This window comes from Diadema antillarum, unplaced genomic scaffold, assembly GCF_040938485.1.
Source record: "Diadema antillarum isolate AM-2024a unplaced genomic scaffold, OU_Dant_1.0 seq00000893_RagTag, whole genome shotgun sequence".
NCBI classification, from domain to species: Eukaryota; Metazoa; Echinodermata; class Echinoidea; order Diadematoida; family Diadematidae; genus Diadema; species Diadema antillarum.
Window position 1 is genome coordinate 572,501 of NW_027271756.1, and position 20,140 is coordinate 592,640.

At 39.2% G+C, this 20,140-nt stretch overlaps 1 protein-coding gene across 1 annotated transcript in view; it reads left to right on the forward strand.

The window, feature by feature from the left end:
• Window positions 1–7,061: 7,061 nt before the first annotated feature.
• The window catches only part of LOC139740977 (pituitary homeobox 3-like), a 33,787-nt gene continuing 20,708 nt past the window's right edge, over window positions 7,062–20,140 (forward strand). The window contains exon 1 of the mRNA XM_071651562.1: window positions 7,062–7,239. Coding sequence (XP_071507663.1) covers window positions 7,062–7,239 — 178 coding nt within the window. The remainder of the gene's footprint in view (window positions 7,240–20,140) is intronic.

Genomic DNA, 20,140 nt, shown 5'->3' on the forward strand with positions numbered 1-20,140 from the left:
AATAAGTGTGTGTGTGTGTTTATATTCATAATAAGCATATAAACATCGTAAATACATTGATGATTATGCTATATATAATGAATATATAGATATATTACTAGATAAATGTATGGAGACATAAATAGAGAGAGAGAGATAGAGATATACAACCCTTGCATATCTTGCACAAGTCGTTTTGTACTAGGAACAAAACCGAAGAGAAACTACTGATTCCCTCAAAACTAGTTTGAATTTAATTCAATTCGATATAAATAAATAAATATATATATATATATATATATATATATATATATATATATATATATATATATATACCTGGTGTTACAAAAAACATTTCCCGCTTTTGATCCTGAATAATTCAAAAAATATATATCAGATAACACTGATATCAATATGAGCAATAGCTGAGTAGTGTACAATTTTTGGGAGGTAATTTAAAAATGATAGCATAAATCAGTTTCATTAAATTCAAGATTTATTTTTAAGTTCGGTTTCAGATTTTGTTCTGTTTTCAACCCTCTGTAAAAAATTTCAATTTTGCACAGTGGTCAATCAATGTGTATGCCAATTTGTGGTTAAAACCCTGACAATGGTCCTGAACAATGGCCAGGGTTTGAATGCCTATTACATATTCATGAGAAATTCCACTATCACAGCTAGTCTTTATTCATCCTGAAATGTAGTGTATGCAAGCACATGAAAACATGTGCGATTTTTTTTTTTCTTCATGTGCATGTATATCAAACTTTACCATGAATTCAGACTAGCAGTGCCCAGGGCAATCCATCATGAACTATTAATGATGCAATCATGTGCCTTGGAGCAAGAATCCAGAAACCTAGTCAGCAGAGCTCTGAAAAGGTGGTATTCGTGGTATTCATGTCCATTGTTCAGGGTCATTGTAAGCACACACTCACATACACATCATTGGTTCTTGTGTAAAGTTCAATTTTGTACAGAGGGCTCAAATTTGACCAAAATCTGGAACCTAACTTTAAAATTAATCATGGAATTAACGGAACTGATTCATGTTCTCATATCCAAATCCCTTTCAACTAAATTGTATACTATTCAGCTATTACCCATATCAATGACAGTGTTATCTGATGTATAGTTTTCGAACTGTTAAGGATCAAAAGTGGGAAATGTCTTTTGTAACGCCTATACGTTTACATGTGAAACTAACTGTTCAAAATGTGAAGCTAACTGTTCAAATTTGATAGCTTCGTCTCCGTCTTGGGAATGCAACCCCTCCCACAAGTAATTTCAATTTCTCTAAAAACAATCCGGACGACAGTATTGTTTTTACTTGTCTCTCAACTTTCTCAAATGCATTCTTTCGTTATCATTCAAAACTTTTGCTCTAATCTCGCGTGTTCCTAAACGACGACAACTCTTAATGTCATCTTCAGTATTCAAGAAAAGCTGCTTTACGATCTGTGGTTTCTCTATTAAAGTATTACTATGTAGATGAATCCGACTTCAGAGCACTGTAACTTATGGAGGCCATAACTTGGGGGGGGGGGGGGGGGCTTCCAAAGAAACACAAAAGCGCTTTCAATGGTTATGCAATGAGCCAAGTACATTGCTATGTCAATGCATAGATTTTCTTTTGGTAGGCATACTTAAAACCCCCAGTTAGAAAATACCATGAAAAACAGTATCCAAACCGAATTGGTCTATGGTATAGACGTGAATAATTCACAAATTCTATAACTAGACCATTATTATCATTAGTGACCTTCCATATTTCATCACGTAATACATTTCATGCTCACTGGTACATCAGTTTAGACACGGGTTATGCATTCTTTATGTTGGTGTATGAATCATTTTTGGCAAAGGCTCTAAAGTTTTCCAGTTTTCTATTTGAATGTAATTTTTCTGTGTTCCTTTGATTTATACCCAAAGTGTAGTCATTCATAATCGTGATATTTTTCCAATTCAATTGACTAATTACAAGTTTTCATTTGGTAACAGCCTTTATTGCTGAGAATGATGAAATGTTAGTGATAGCCCTTGTTTACCTAACTGGAAGGAGGCATAAAAGGTATAACAAGAGAGAAACATAGGCCATGTCATATTGCTATCACTGCTGATTCATTCGCATTTTAGAGCTTGGTTAGACCTGAACGAAATGTTTTGTACTTAGGAGCTGTGAGCGTTGCCCTGATAAAGCTACAAGAATACATTTCATTTTTAATGCAGAAAACTTGAGACAATTTGAAAGCAGCTTTTCATTAAGGCACAGTCACATCATTATACTTTTATGAAATGACTTTTAATGAAAATCTGCTTTCATTCAACAAAAATGAATTACACGATTTTTTTTCTTTTTCTTTTCCAAATTTTTCTCCATTTTTCTGCTTTGATAATAAAATATATTCTTGTAGCTTTATCGGGGCAACCAAATATTATTTGGTATATTATTATCTCCTTGGGGCACGTTAGCTTTCTTTGTGGCTGTTACATAACTTAAGGCCGTGTCACACCTTTCTGGGCAAGTCTTGCGTGCGACTTGCAAAGAACAATTTTTACTACCCGGAGGTCCCCGGAATGAGCCGCACATGACAGTACCTAGCACGTATCTCACCCGTAGTCACCCGGAGGTGTGCACGCGAATCTTTTTTTACCCGCAACTGTGTTTAGGCCCTGTCACACTTTTCCGGGCAAGCTATGCATTCTGTTGCGTGTAGGGATTTTCCAGCATACCAGAAATTTCTGAGGGCGAACAAGGATTTGGGCGAGTCAGTGCATGTGTCTTACTTGCTGGACGCGTTCTACTTAAATTCTACTTGCGGGTATACTGTGTGACCTTTCAACCAGTCGCGTCGGGGCTGAAAACTCAGTGAAGGAATTCCTCAGAAGGAATGACAAAAGTCTCACGGAATGTCATTATCTTAGCTGCATACGGGGACTGCGAAGTACCTGCGTGGGAGTTGCCTGCGAAGTGCTGCCGATAAGGGCCTCCTACTGGCGTTCTGCGAGGACCTCTCCGCGATTCACCCGGAAAAAGTTTTGGTCATGCTCAAAACTTGGCTGCGGTTAAATCGGACTTGCGTGAGCACCTCCGGGCAACTACAGGTGAGATACGCGCTAGGTACTGTCAGGTGCGGACCAACTGCGGAGAGCTCCGGGTAGCAAATTTGTTTCCACGCAAGTCAAGCCGCAAAACTTCCCCAGATACGGTATAACAAGGCCTAGAGCATGCTCAAAACTTGTTCCGAGTGAGTCGTGGGGGTTCGCTCGCAGAGGTACGCGCAGAACATCAGTAGGAGACCCTTACCAGCAGCACCTCGCAGGCAACTCCAACGCAGGTACTTCTCAGTACCCATAAGTCGCTCGTAACAGAAAACGGATCGGTTTCAAAGCTCTCACGCAGGTCACACGAAATGCACGCAAGTAGAAGCTAAGTAGTACGCGTCTAGTAGGTAAGAAACAAGTGCGAAAATTGCAAACATTCTTGTTCGCCCGCGGAAAATCTTCTACGTGCTAGAAACTACCTCCTCGCCACAAGCCCGCGTAGCTTGCCCGGAAAGGTGTGACACGGCCTTTAAAGGATGCAAGTCATTTTTGTTTCCATGTATAACCATGGAGGTACAGTTCTACCTCCATGGTATAACGATGTGTGGTCGCGTTTACACGTGGGACTGAGGCTGTGAGGTGGCTTTTGGAAGAGCGCCATCTACGTTGCGCTCTTCATTCTGGCCACTCCGTGGGCTTTGTTTTCGTGTTTTGCATAACGGTGTTTTGTGAAACAGAACGAATCTATTTTCTTTTCTTCTTTCTTTTTTACATTTTTGTTTTGATAAAAAAAAACAATGCTCAATCATACAAAGTAGGTTCTGAGTTTCTTGTCAGGAAAAAGAAAAAAAAATCAATAAAATCGCAGGAGAATCCAAGCATTTGTAGGAAAATGAATAGAAATTTGTTGAAATTACTGTTGGAAGGCTTTAACAATGCGTCGGAGATGATACCTCGGTGTGTATTATGTTCAGTCTACACAGTAAGACGACAAATCAGTCACGAACAAAAACACATGTGTAATGAATGCAAAGAAGTTTTTACATTCAACAAAGAAGCGGTGACCCCGTTACTTGTTATTCATTACGCTCGGTTTTTTTTTATCAGTTATGATTTTTTTTTCTTATTTGATTTTGTTTTCTCATTAAAAAGAGGAATAAGTGAGTAAGGAGGGGGGTTGGGGGAGGGGGGGGGGTTGTGGGATTCATGCGTATTATGTTATCACCCCAGTCAGACTCAGTGTTTTGCAGTTACAGGAGTCTCTAACTTGAATCGTTGTGTTTGATAGCAAAGGAGTCATGACGGCACGTAATCATTCCCATGATAACCCCAAAAAGCGACATGATAGTCAGTGGGCCTTGCATTATTTTCGTCTCGTTGTTTTCATGAATACCATTTCCCTCTTTGGATGCTGCAAGTGTAATTTTACGCCATTGATATACCCCAGATCGTCTCTAATAGCCTTTTGTCTGGTCCGCAAAGACCTGTTACGAAATTAGAGCTACTCCCACTCATCCAACACTGCTTATTCTACACCAGTTCGACGAGTTTAGGCCATAGAAGTTGATGATTTAGAAGGTTGGGGTTGAGACAGGGAGGGAAGGGGGGCGGCTAGGGGGGTTGATCATTTTTTTTACATCCCCATAGGTAGGAGGTGGGTGGGGTTACAAGCTCTGTATGCCATGAATAGTATAGCTGGTTTCTAATTGTAGGCTATTCTCTGCCATACGAAGTATGATTTCGATGAAAAGGGTTTTCATGGATGGGCTGCGTGCCTCCCCTCATTCTGTTCGATTATCCTGTTGCGATCTTATCTCCCCTCATTTACCCCATGATCTGGCGACAGGGCTGCGAGAATTTCGCAATAATAATATCTCTCGTGAAAAGAACCCCATTGAGCAAGAGATTGATTTACAAAAAAAAAAGACAAAAAGGTAGACGTAAGACATATTTATAATTGTCTGTTGCCTCACGCCAACAACGTGCTGGAAAGCGTACAATTCAGATCAACGTTACAACTTCCCGTCGGCATCATAGTACGGCACCATCATGTAGGTCACTCATTTTTTATTGAAGTTTAAGTGTGTCTGGTGAAACAAAGTGACATTTTACCCCAGTTTTGTTCTTTGTTTCTTCTCTGTTGACAACCGACTGACAGCGAATGGATGACACGTAGAATAAAAGGGTCCAGTGAAACTAGATGTGTGTATATACGGATGGATAGATGGATGCTAGATACAAATATAGACCTATACATAGACATAAAGAAAGGGATATATATATATATATATATATATATATATATATATATATACATAGTTATATACATAAATAGTTGTTCAAAATCCCTACACCCCCCAAAAAAAAGAGAGGCAAAAAGGGAGGTTAATGGAGGTGAGATGGAATATTGATGAGTGGTCAGCGAATATAGCTGGCTGGACATCTCGACCTTGAAAGTGATGGGCACAGAAAATGATGAAGTTTGCCAGGCATGAAAATGACCACGAGGACGATAAAGTGAAAAAAAGAGCGAAAGAAGGTAAAGAAGGAGCAGAAAGAGAAGGAGGAGGAGGGGATGGAAACGATGATATCATGAAGAGGAGGAAGGGGCGAAAGAAAAGAAGGGGTGGTAGTAGAAGTAGAAGTAGTAGTTAAGCCATGGTAGTAGTGATGATAATGATTATAGTAGTAGTAGCTGTAGTAGTATGTTAGTAGTATTAGCAGTAATAGTAGTAGTAGTAGTAGCAGTAGTAATAGTACTAGTAGTAGTAGTAGTATCAGCAGCAGCAGTATTATTATTATTATTATTATCATTATTATTATTATTATTATTATTATCATTATTATTATTATCATCATTAGTAGTAGTAGTAGTAGAAGTAGTAGTAGTAGTAGAAGTAGTAGTAGTAGTAGTAGTAGTAGTAGTAGTAGTAGTAGTAGTAGTAGTAGTAGAAGTAGTAGTTACAAGATAGGGATGAGAAGAAAAATAGAGGACTAGGAGGAAGAGTTGGGGGGCAATGTGAGGTATAGTGAGATGGAGAATGAGAGACCCAAAGAGGAGATGTAAGAAGGGAGATGAAGTGTTAGGGGATGGGGTGAAAAGAACAAAAAGTAGAAAAAAAAAGCTCTACCACGCTGTATGTTATGTGTGTCATTTCCCCCACGTCTCGCTCCGTCCGACACGATACACACACGCGGGGCTTGAATTGTCCATGCGCCCCCTTGTAACCCACCGGAGCGCCGGTAGAGCCGCCGCAGCTCACGCTTACATTGTGACGTCACAGATGAGTACTTTGGTTGAGTGGCTCTACCAATCGGGGGGCTCTAGGGGAGCGAGAAAAGCTAAACCCAAAGTGAATGTTTTCTATCATATCCCCCCTCGTTCATGAGAATGCCTCTCGCGAAGTTTTTTGGAGTCATTCCCGCCGCCAATCTCCCTCTCGAACGGGTGATATATTATCAACCGAGTATTAAGCCGACTTGCAAACAAATGATCGGACGTTTCTCTCTCCAACACCTCCAAGGGACGATCAGGTCTTGAGTAGCAACGTTGACATCTCTCGCCGATTATTTTTTCCTCTCTCCCTTCTCGTGTAGTCACTTATACATTCCGTAGATTTTCGGCCGAATATTTTCCCTCCGCCGGCAGCTCGGAGCGTCCTAACCCGCCACCATCCCGCTTGATCCCTTGCGGTGATCCGCTACTTGAGCTTGGGGATTGTCGCTCACGAATCAGCCCATCTACATCAGGAGGGGGGCACATATTTTTTTCTTAATGTGAATTTTTTCTCCCGCGAGCTACCGGAACACAATCAAGGGGATTTGCCCACCCGGTAAACCGGCGGTGACACATACGGCAAAGCTTGGGCTTAGCTCTCGCCCCCTTTGGCAACGAACTTTGAAAGGGGAAAAAAAATCCTTGTCATACCTGCTGTGGCAAAATCTGGTTTTTATAGTCTAATACTCTTTTAAGTTCTCCGAACACCGCGTGGTTTTTCTCTTGTTTTGTAATTATCGACGATAATTGACTGGTGAACATGAATACCCTGCATGGACCGCTCTCCACGCTGGAAGATTTGGTAGCGAACGAGTCGGCTCGAGTATCGGCGGGCATAGGGAACGTCGCGGGCCAGCGTCCCGGCCACCACGGCAGCCAGCCAACACACAATCATGCTCGGTCTCCACCAAACGATCACACGCATTCCGACAAAACAGGTAAGCAAAACTGCAAATTCCTCCTGCCTCTGTTAATTGACATGCTACCTTTTTCAGTACCACTATTCATCCTGAAGTTGAGCTCGGCACCATATTTTTATGTCAGTAAAAGCCATACTCTGGTATCACCATTCTTTCTACAGATTGAACCGAACAGGTGGTGAGAACTATGCAACGATTTCCATACTGCTTTTTCTTTTTTTCCTGTGAGGGTTTAATATTCAGGAGGCAAGGGTTCAGCTAATCAAGCCAGCGGTCCAGGTGTGGCGAATATTTTAGCCAGTGTTCCGCCGCGATCACGCGCGTGTCAACTTTAAAGGTTGCAGAGTCTACCGGTGACAGACGTTGACGGTGTAAATCGTTTGAAGACCTGCTTTCTTCATAGACCCTTATAGAGCTATTATTCCTATACATCGAGAAGCCGAAATGTCGATAACATTCTTGCTTGCTGAAGAAAATTGTAAAATATGTATTGTTGTTGCTGTTTTTTTGGTCTGCGTTCGAGTTTACACAGTACTAATTCAGATTATAACGTAAAATGAGAACGATTAGAGTTATACTGTGGTGAAATGAGCTTGACGTGGTTAAGAATAGAAACTCTCATAAATCAAGACTACTATTTTTACGTTCTACGTAAAACATTATTTTGATCTGCATTCACGTAAAGAGCTTTCATGCACATCTGCTTGTGAATCTGTTGTATCATTTCGTCAATATTGTATAGCGTTATCAACATAACACAAGTACAAGACGTGACTGTACAGAAAAATCAAAGAAAAGAGAGAGATTCCAGAAAAGTGTCTCGTAGTAATTGCATTCACATGTATGTGACATCAGCTCAGGTAGAAATAAAAAACAGGATGTTGGCTTATTGGCTGACAACACAAAGTGGCGCTTGTCCTCACCTCGATCGCCTAGCCTCTCATTGAAAACGTGCAACGTACAGTTGACAGAAAAAACATCTACAACGACAAAAACAAAAATCGGTTGCCATGTGCACCATTCTCACAATGAGTCGTTTAGGAAGCGGAGTAGCTGGTCGGTGTTTTAATAAATTATGCACGTTGCCGAGCATGACAATAAATATAGAGGTACCTACATGAGCCTTCGTCTGAGAAGAAGCCACAAGAAGGCACAATAAAGATGTTTGATTCTTAGTAAATCGCTTTGAGTTGCAAACAATTTCATTCGTGACACAAATTCCTGACTACGCGTGATGAGACAACCTACACAAGTGTAGGTGACCTAGAAATTCGCGAGTGTCACGTGACGTGACTATACGGCGGTCACGTGTGTAGACGAGAGTGGAAATTCCTCTCTGGGACAGTTCGCAGTTGTTGTTGTCTTTATTTTGGCCTCTAGCAAACAATGTCAGCAATAGCACGACTTGATCAGATTTTTGCCTCAGTTTCAAAAGAGGCATGCACTTTTCCTTGCGAAAGGTAGTGGTTTTTTTTTTTTACCTATTAGAGTGCTCTGTTGACTTAAGGTGTTTGCACACAATGCTTTTTGTTCTCTCTCCTCTCCCTCCCTCACACACACATACACACACACACACACACACACTGTTTGTCCTTCTGTCTGTCTGTCTGGGTGTGTGTGTATGTGTCTGTCTGTCTGTGTGTGATTTATAACCATGAAATTTGTGCATATCATCAGACACGTGCACATCGCAAAATAGCTGGAACATGTGATTCCTATCACACGTGCAATAATAGCAATGTGTGACAAATTAAGGGACGAGTCTCAGAAAATGTATACCTGGTAGGCAGTCAGGGAAATCCGTAAGTGATCACGTGGCTTTGACCACACGTTTACACAAACATTAGCGTCAAGTCCCAAATATCAAATGAAACACACACGCACACACACATACACACAAATATAACATTATAAAACCCTACGAAATCGGGATCCGACTGAAATCATTTGAGATAACACAGTTGGCCTCATACTAGTACCACACATGAGACTTGCATTAGGCAACAAGACACAAAGTAACACTAACACACCAACACGTACACACACAAACATGTTGTGTTCAAAGTAATTGCCGAATAATAATACAAACACACACACACACAAGACACATACCCTTCGTATCAGGATTTGACTAAAATAATAGGAGATCACACATTTATAACTATAATGGACTTTATTCTGTTTATTCTACACTGACCCTAGGTGACAAAACACATGAAACAAACACATACAAACATGTCGAACTCAGAGCGATTACCTTATAATGATGCAATCAGCGTGACATGTTATTACTGTTGAATCAATGCTTAGGTTGTTTAAATAAACAGGACTGTAAGTGCCACATGAAAAGCAAAGAACAGAAACAGCATACATAATTGAGGTCAGCCGACAGTTGAACTATTGTTCCATGCAAACTCATTAGTTGTAATATCAAAGGGCATTTATTTTCATCATAATAGCGGCTATATACTAGGCATATGATGATGATGATGATTATGATAATAATAATAATGATAATAATAATAATAATAATAATAATAATAATAATAATAATAATAATAATAACAATAATAATAATAATAATAATAATAATGATAATAATGATAATAATAATAATAATAATAATAATGTCTTCTTTATCCAAGATAGCCTCTTCAGTGTTGCCACTGCTCTACCAGAGGGCCCTATCATTATTAATACCCTAGCGTTACCAGGTACCCGTTTATACACTTGGGTCTAGAGGGACATTATGTGGATATAAGCATCTTGTCCAAGGACGTAAGCACTTCAACTGAACTCGGGTCCTCCAATTGGGAGTCGGGAGTCTTATCCACTATGCCACAGTACCATCACAATTATTATTGTGGGGGCTTATTAGATACATTGTATGTTAGAATTTTCCTATATAGTTCCAGCGTGTTGAAATCAGTACGACATATACTTGCACATCTGGTTGAACATAGGGCTGATGAAAACACTGCTACACGAAGGATAGAGGCATTAGAACTAGCAAACAAATTACCGCACAGTATATCTCAATAGTTGAGGGGAGCGCATCCCCACTTACAATACTAGACGCTATCAAATTGATCTAGTTTAACAAATCGAACATTAGAGGACGAAAACATCCGGGGTTTGGCCTTTGTTGGTTATTTATATCGTCAGTCGTCTCATGTAGGATTGCACAATCGGTGACATAATCGAGTGATCGATAATCGATCGCAATGAGTTCATGTCGTGGCAATGTAGTGCCGCCAGATAGTATGCAGCCCGTGTAGAGCTGTTTTCACGAACCAAACAGTGATTGGCTGAAGGGATAATTATAGATTTATTGTCTGTAATGTTGTCCAATCCAGGAAATAAAATGTGTAATATCGTAATTACATTTTACCATCGGTTTGCGGCACACATATAGCGGTATTCAAAATCATTTGGTAGCTTTATCCTGGCTTATCCATTTCCAACTACGAGCACGGCGTCTTTTTATCATTAGTTTTCTAGATCCGTTCTCAATCGGCCTGCATTTGGTCGTTAACTCCCTTCTCTCTTTCTTGTTTACGAGGCCGTAAAACAGCAAATATTGGTTCACTTGAATGTTTCATTTATAGGCTAACAATATTCCTCGTTTGGCTATTAGTGGTTCTCGAACCATAATTACACGAACATTTCGACGTTGCAGTCGATGCTATATGTTGCAGTGAAACTACATTACTGCAAAGCTGTCTTTGTTTGTTTTTACTCAAAATTACAAGTAAGACAATCAAGTTTATCTTCAGGTTATACTGAGGTTATTTTTTTTTGTTTCAAGATTAATTCGAATGAAAAACAGATTATTAATCAGACGGGTGAATGCGTGCTATGATGTTTTTTTATTATGTTTTCTTTTTTAATCAAATGTCACTCCTGTACAAATGTATTTGTAAAATCGCAACTCTGACCTACATTTACTAACAAACACATTTGTACAGATTGTGACAATTGATTAAAAATATATCATAGGCAAGGCTAACTTTATATCACTTTGGCGTTGGTTGTGATGTTGTCAAGGATACTTATAACCAGTTAAGCGAAACAAAATAAAACGAAATTTACACCCTTTAGAATCACGTAATTTGCAGTTATCACTTCTGATCGTGGCCACTATTCACTGCAGGAATGGAATTACCTAGGAACTACCTAGTACCCCTAGCAGCGGGTCAAAAACTTAAGATACCCTCAGGATAATATCAAAAGACGACAAGAGTTGCCCTCATCTATGGGAATACATTATCATTATGTGATTATAATCATGACAATTATTCGTTATCACTATCAACACGATGTTAGCAGTGGTATCAGTGTCAATATTTGATGTCGTTGCCATTACTATAAGAATTAGTACTATAGGAATGATAATCTGATTCTATATAAAATCTATGTTGTAGTTTCCTTCCTTAGATTGTTCGAAGTAAAGCACTCATTTAATTCCCTTGGTAAATAGTAATAATTATTATGATGATTACTGATGGCGAATCAAAGTGTCGATTGCTATTGTACAAAATAAGAAAACTGAAGAAAAAGTCATCTGCAGTTGGAGCGCTTCAAGGTATTATAATAATCGATGAAATTGTCATTTCAGAGTATCGTGAGAACATAAACGATTAATACACGGCTTAAATCAAAGCTCCAAATTCAAGCAAGTGCAGCTATCCCACTTAAAACTCAATGATACGGTACCGCAATTAATGAATGCTGGTATCCCTTCCGCCCTGCGCTCTCTTCGTGACAACGGGCCCACGGCCCTCCGTTCAAGGTGACGAGGCGTAGATACAGATACTATCTTTCAAGTCGGCTGGGCAAGATTTGACGAATTAGGTCAGGCTACCTCTGCCGACTATCAGCGTACTAAAAATACGGGAATTACGTTCAGCTAATGTCTCGCTTATGATATGAGTCATATCTCTACGATTCTGTCGTCTACCCCGCTACTCGGCAAACATGTAAAGCAAACACTTTCAAACACACCCACACACACACATAAACAAGCAAACACAAAAATCCCACACGGCTGAAAAGGAAGAGCTTAAACTAAGATCAGGCCAATATTTTTTTGTTTGTTTATGTTTGTTTTGAATTGTTTTGTTGTTTGTTTTGTTGTGTCGTCAGAGTCAAATATGACCAGATCCTTCCAGGGCGATTGAGGCTTGGCGAAAGGCTGGTGCTGCCCTAAATCTATTATTTTAGTCCAAGTGAGAAATGGGATAGCATGACATTGTGATGCCAGTCAAAACGGCTGGGAGTGGCATGATTTTTTTGACCGCTGATCCCCGGCATTAGGGGGCGAGAGGTCGATGAACAATATTTTGCGACTTTACCATTTATAAGAGCTACCAGCGACCGCTCCCTCGCCCGTTCATGACCGCACTTCTTCCCATCCATTTCCCGCCGTCTTAATTAAAGATTACGGGTTGTCGTCTGCAGCGCTGGGTTGCCGACATTTTGGATTCTGGCGCGGCTTTAAACGACTACCCCCCGATAATTACTTGGCTACGGGTCATTTTGAGTCCGTTCAGGAAAACCCTATCGTAGAGCTCTTCTATATCTGTACGAAAGAGAGATTATCTTACATAACCATCAAAGTACGTCTTGGCCCAAACTGCAATTCGTTCAAACGACGGTTCTTCTTCCAAAGTTCTTGAAACTTTCAAATTTAACAGTAAAGTATGTAATATTCAATGAGAAATGGAATACAAAACCCTGGGAAGAGAAATGAGTTTAGCAATTTAAAAAATTGCTTTATAAATTATGAGAAAACCAATCTACGATGAAAAATTCACATGGAACTATAGATTCTAGCATATTCAAATCGAATCAAATCAAGTTTGATTGTGCACAATGTTGATTTTAACTTGAAGCTAATTTTGCCGGTATTGTAGGTCTACATTGTTGAATATAGATTTGGTTCCACAATGTGACATAAATTGAGAGAAACAATGAGAAAACAATTAGTTGGCAAAAGTAGATGATGATGAAAAAGAAGAAAAATAACAATAAGGAGATAAGCAGGTGGAACATAGATATGTTGATGAGGAGAAAAAAAAAAACTTAGTCAGGAAATCTTGGGTGCATGATATCCCAGGGGGTGTCTTATTAGTGATCTAAAGTTATGCAGTGACACAGTTCTTGGATAATGGAAGAAACGGATCATCGAGCATAACGAAATTGAAAGAGTCGCAAACGAACGACAGCGCTTGAAGTAGGTAAACAAACTCCCCACCTATACAATCTGCGATACGCACGGTCCTCGCGCTCAGCGCCAGACGGCTAGTGACGGCTCGTCGGCACCCGACGATCCCGCCTCCGCTATGTCGCCTGCCACACCGCTTTCCCCTTTCTCGTCTCCGCGCCATACGCCCGCGGACCCCACGCGCGAGGCGGGGAACCCGACTCCAGCATTTTCGACTTCTACATTAGCTCTCGTCTTGTGTGTAAGTGTGTACATAAACGACACTCGACCTGTCAAGTGGATTGGTACTTAAAACGTCGCATCTCGACGCGGAAGGAAAGCCGCGTCGGAGGTGAAGCCTTTCCGAAGAGTATTAATGGTCCCCTGAAACTCAAGACTCGAGAAGGGCCGGGGCATAAAACACTCGGCACCAGCGCCCAGATATTTATTCTGCTATTTGTATCACTTCCTGATGTACCTCTTCTCTCCCTCCCTTTATCTTCCACTCTCTCCTTCTCTCAATAGGATGACAATCAGAATGCGATTTGTTCCACAAGTGGCTTATTCCTCTCTCTCTCTCTCTCTCTCTCTCTCGCTCTAAGATGGAGGAATGTGGCGTAAAAAAAAGATCAAGAAACTGACTGTCTAATTTCTTTAAAAGTGTGATAAGTCAAGACATTATATTCGATTATAAGACGTGATATGAACACACTCACACATAGAATAATACTTGTAGATTTGCCCTTTATTGTGCGGTTCAATCTCACACACATACACACATTGTTTTAATCCATAAACCATTTGTTATACGTCTGTACATTATGTGTGACGTGTGCGTCTGTAAAACTACAATTTGCATGAAATATTTATTTCTACGTTGATGAAAACAAAATGTAATCGAACAGCACAATTAAGTGAGCACAAGAGTATAGCTGTCTAGTTTTCTTTTTATTCATTTCATCTTGAATAATGTGATCTTGATACCGAACGAAATTCGAATAAAGAACATCATAAAATAGAATAGAATAGTCGTATGTAACATCTTTAGGTGGACTTTGAAAACTAGTAAAATATCAACTTAAAAAAAAAAAAACATGCCAGAAACTGTTTGCACTGAATGAGTGACAGGAAAATAAATAACAGAAACAAACAAAAAAGACGTACACAAGGAGGTTGTTAGGCTTAAACAGAAAATATAATCATTGTCTAGTGTTACAAAACAAATTCACTGGGGAGATTATGCTAAGGAACATAATAGGCAGAAACCTTTGTGTGGGGTGTGCTTGTACAGGCTAATCGTATTTCGCTTATTACCCAGTTTTTAATCATGTGCAACGGAGAGTGACAAGGAATCTTATAGCTGATACCTACAGCTCAATGCTGGGAGAGAAAATTATACATAACAAACAAAAAATCAATCTCTCTGTAAGGGAGGTGGGGGATCGGTTGAGGGGGGAGTTCATAGTCCTCCTCCTTTTGTAAAGTTTTGTCGATGACCGGATAATGAGGGAACTCACCGAATTATCGACCTCAAACACGACTTGACATGACCTATCCACGATTGACTTTTTTCCCCCCAGAATGTTCGATGCCAGGGAAAAATCGTCCATCTTTGTTCTGATTCAAGCTAAACAAATCTTAACAACCATTGTATTCTCTCTTTTGCTCTCTCCATATGCTATATAATGTATTGACATGATATGAGCGTGCTTGTATGTCATTGAATACTCATGTATTTAATCTACCCACTTTGATGTATGATGGAAACACACACATATATTTTTATGATAATACACATGCACATAAATAACTTTTAAACAAATCGGAAGAGACATGTTATAGAATAATTTCAGTGCTGTACGGTGATACGTTTTAAGCATCCTGTATTCCAGATTGCCACACCATTTCCTTGATAATCAAATTAGATTGAAGTGGGCACCGTATCATGATAAACTGAGCCTACAAAACTAGGGGATAATCTTAGTTTTTGATACTATGTTTATGATTAATGACATTTGTATTCACGCTGATTGTGAACGTAATCAGAGGTAGCTATGACATTTTTTTTTCTCTTGGTTTTTTTCGGGAGTAAGGGAGAAAAAGGCCCAAAATACATGTGGCTTAAATGAGTGAACGTAGAAATATTAGTAGAACACATCAGCAAAGTGTGAGGAAAACTGAAAAATAATTATTATGTTGAAAAGGTTATCAATTTTGAAAGTTTCGGTGCCGCCATCTCTAGATGAGAAGACTGCTACCGGTCGTGACGTCACTGCAGGATAACGATATCATGAGAATTTAACAAAATTTCATTTTTCATTAAAACTACACGTCTCCTCTATTTGTTGCTGACATTATGTAAAGGGTATCATTCCCCTACTTTCTGAAAGAGGTAACTCAAGTGATCTTTCATTATGCTAGAAAAATGAAAATATGTAGATTTTCCAAAAATATTTTCTTCATATCGTTGTCCATGTGTGACGTCACAAAATGTTGTAGTCTTCTCATCCAGCAATTACTTTTTGACATTTTCTCAAACTTCTCTGATGTGTTCTATTGGTATTGCTGCATTTCCTCAATCTACATTGGGCTTCATTCTCCTTTAACTTTGTCAGTTCATTCAGATACTTTAACAGCACAAGATGTCAATGACATGCTGACATAATTGGTCTCCCGATCGTCAGAGTATCAGAAAGACCTCAGCCTCACGGAGAAGAAACCTCGATTAACCCACTGAGGGTCACTCCTCCGTGAATGGCATTGACATCAAATACGGTACACTTGCAAGTGGTAATGGAAGGTTTAATGTGTTTTTCAAGGCGTCCGTCAGGTGTGCCTGTGCCTATGTCTCTACAGACCGACCTCTCTCGCCCGCTTGCCCGTTTTCAATGCTCCCTGATTTTATACTTCATAACCTCGATGCGGCCATGGGTACATTAGACCTTGTGGATGACTCGACGGAGTTACCCCCTTTTTGTCTGACTTTGCTCGTATGTCACGTTTCCTGCTCTTACTCCCTTCTGTAACTCGGTCACTCGAATAAATTGTTGTCTCTCCAACCTTTTTCAGAACCACAAACTCAGAATGCCATTCACATTGTACGTAAACATTTTGCTGATGTCACTATGTAGGTTCAACCGATTTGTTAACCGAGACTATAAGATATATACACGTGTATATAAAATGATGAATAAAGTGTTGTTACATATATCGAACGAGGCCATCCACTCGCAGGATTCGCTAGCATGTCGGCTCGCTACATAGTATCCTCAAATAGATGTTAAGACTGAAACGTTGATTACTTTTGTCCCTATCTGAAAGATATGTGATCTTTATTTTCTTATAATCGGCTGAACTTCTTTGACGTCGGGAAATATTCATGGGTGAGAAAAAAAAATCCCAGAACTTCTGATTGTATACTTGATGAAATCACCATAGAATATCGATACCATGGATGGGGCTATGATAGTTTTTACGTTATGGTAAGCAGAATCAGTGAAGAAAAAAAGAATGATTATTATTTTTTTCTTACTATTATATACGCAGCAAAATATTTTCTTATCAAAGTACTAGTGAATCAGATACCCCTGAAATTATAGATTATAACGGTTCCCTTGATATTCATTATATTGTTTGTTGTTACTGTTGTTTGTTCTAGTATGTGTGTGTTTGTGCGTGTGTGTGTGTGTGTGTGTGTGTGTGTGTGTGTGTGTGTGTGTGTGTGTGTGTGTGTGTGTGTGTGTGTGTGTGTGTGTGTGTGTGTGTGTGTGTGTGTGTGTGTGTGTGTGTGTGCGTGTGTGTACTTTTGGGTTTACATTCAACTATTCACTGCCTGGATTTTCTCCCTTCATCTTTTCAAATCTTTGCAGATCCTCGAAATATTCTATTTGGCTTTCACGTTACCGATCAAAAACAAATGGTGAATTCCCTTCGGCCTTCCAAAGAAAAAAATGAAAATAAAGATTGAGAATAAGTACCACTCAGCTCCTTATATCTACTGAAGGTATATAAGTGAAAGCATATTCCAATCTATATGCAAAATTTAGGGCTTGGTGAACACTCTGGGGAAGCCCTGGAAATTTCTTTACGATAATCCTCCCGAAATTCTGTATTCCATTATTATAAATGGAATGTGTAAATGTTATCTTTTTTCCCATCCATATCTGCCGAGTGACTACCAAATCATAACAAATTAGCGGAGATAGATCCCTGTTTACAGAAAGGAAGGACGTACTGTAATTTCGAGTGATATATGGAAATATCAACAGCTTTACACTCATTTCCGACCAGTAGCACCCCCCCCCCATGATTTAGAAGTACTGGCTGGACAGGGGAGAGTTGTCAAAAGCAGCTTTCTCTCGACTCTAGAAAGAAGTTTTACAAATGCAATGACCATTGATTGTTTTCATTTCATCTAGGTTTTTTTTTTCCATTTTCAAGAAAAATATATTAATTTCACTAGAGCTTTGATAAGAAAATATTTTGGCTGTGAGAAGTAAAAAAATAAGTTTTGCTACTGATTCTGCTAACCACAACGTAAAAACGTTTCGTTGTAACGGAAGTCACGCACAAGGTAATTCCCTGTCATTGCCTGTTGCTGTTGTTCTTTTTTTAACTTAGTTACTTTAGTTTTGACCGGCTAACAAACAGACAAAAAGAAATGTATACATAAAGTAGATATCAGTATTGCGATTTTTCATGTGTAGGCATCTTCCTATTGTTCAATTCATCAGTAGGCCTACATGTTATCTATTGATCTCTCTGTCTGCTAGTCCGTCTGCCTGTATCTATCTATCCATCTATCTGCCTGTCTATCCATCCATCTACCTATCTATCCGTCTATCTATCCTTCCATCTATCTATCTATTCATATATCTATCCATCTATCTATCAGTCTATCTATCTATCTATAATCTATCTATCTATCCTGCTATATATCTATCTATCTATCTTACTAACCATCAATCTGTTTATCTATCTATCTATCTGTCCATCTATCTATCTATCTATCTATCTATCTATCTATCTATCTATCTATCTATCTATCTATCTATCTATCTATCTATCTCTTTGTTACGTTGACGCAGTGACACAGCCAATAGAACGTTGACCATCTGAGCGAAAGAAAAGAGTATGATCGGGAAGTTTTGGGACATTTTGAGAGTCGGTATGTACTCTGGTATTGCGTTGTTAACTCTTTCTTGACCACGGCAGTAAACAAGGCTGCTTTTCTTTCATACCAAACAAGTCATCGACACCAACGACAGTCTTATAACCTACACCGGAGTGAGAGCATTGGCCGACGTGTCACATGGCGGTAAAGTCGCGTGCGCAACGCACTTCGGTAGTTGTATGCGAGACAAAAACATGATGAGTACGATTTCACGTTTTCGCGAAAGACACGTGATCTTTATAAAGCCTGCCTGAGATGATAAACAAAGGATGTTATATCCACTACAACCGAGTCTTGTGTTGAGATAATCCTAGAGAGTATCAAACTTTTAATGACTGACTTTGTAGCACTTTCTCGTAACACTCGGCTGACTGTGATCTACATTTCCTTGACCGATTGTCTTTGAGGCATATTTTCCTTTCGTAATCTTTGTTTGTTTTTTCTAAAGGTGCAATTATCACATATGCCCTTCATAGAAAAATCACCGATTAAATCATTTACCATCTCACATATTAATGTTTCTTCAGATTGGAACGGCTATCTTTGATATCACTGTCTGGTAAGGCTAAAAATAATGAGTTAATTTTTAACTTTATTAGTATTGGGAAACTGAAAAAAGTGTTAAAAGCAAAATTGTTTGTTTTGTACTTGTGTTGCTTTATCTACATAGACTGTGTATTCTAATTGTTTTCAAAATAGTCTTCCTAGAAATGAACGCTCATTAACCGCAACTGAGCCAACGCCAATGTCAATTGAACCTTTCACCTTGGCTAGCAATAACTATTATAATGTTGCAGTCTGCAATTTCAAATGACGTGTTTTTCTAGTCTGTCGTGAACGGGCAATGATATTTTTGCATTTAGACTGACACATAATGTCAACACATTTCATTCACTTTTGGAATGAGGGAGTATGGTAGAGATTTGAGTATTAAAAAAAAATGCGATAATAAAATCCATGTCAGAACGCTGAAGAGTTTCTTTTGACAAGGGAATTTTTTTTTCCAGCAATAGTTGAGATTGATCGGGAGATAACGAGACATAATAAGAACACATTTAACACCAGCGCTCGTACATCTGTATTTTATCGATGTAACTTGATAATCGAATAGAAAGAATGAACGAGAGCGACAGAGAGAGAGAGAAGTACAGGTGATAATGGAATATGACCTTCCAGCAAAAATACTGACTGATTCAAAATGAGGCAGAGTTCCAATGACACTCATTTTTGTAGTTGAACGTTTATTGCGTGACAAGTCTTGCTGAGACACTATAAGACAAGAAGACAAGAGGCACTTTAAATAGGTTGAAGGTTGGCTCATTTCCCCCTTTTTTGCGTGTGGCACACCAATACGTAGGGCTTGTCCGAGTGTTACTTGTCGTTAGCTGCAGTGAAACAATTAATGCAAAAAGTGAATAGAACAGAGCCGAACCAGGAATATTTTCATGATTATGTTCACCTCCATATATAGACGAACATCATGACATAATGGCAGGAGATTTACCGGCGACATGCGTAGGACGCAGCTCGATCAATTTTTA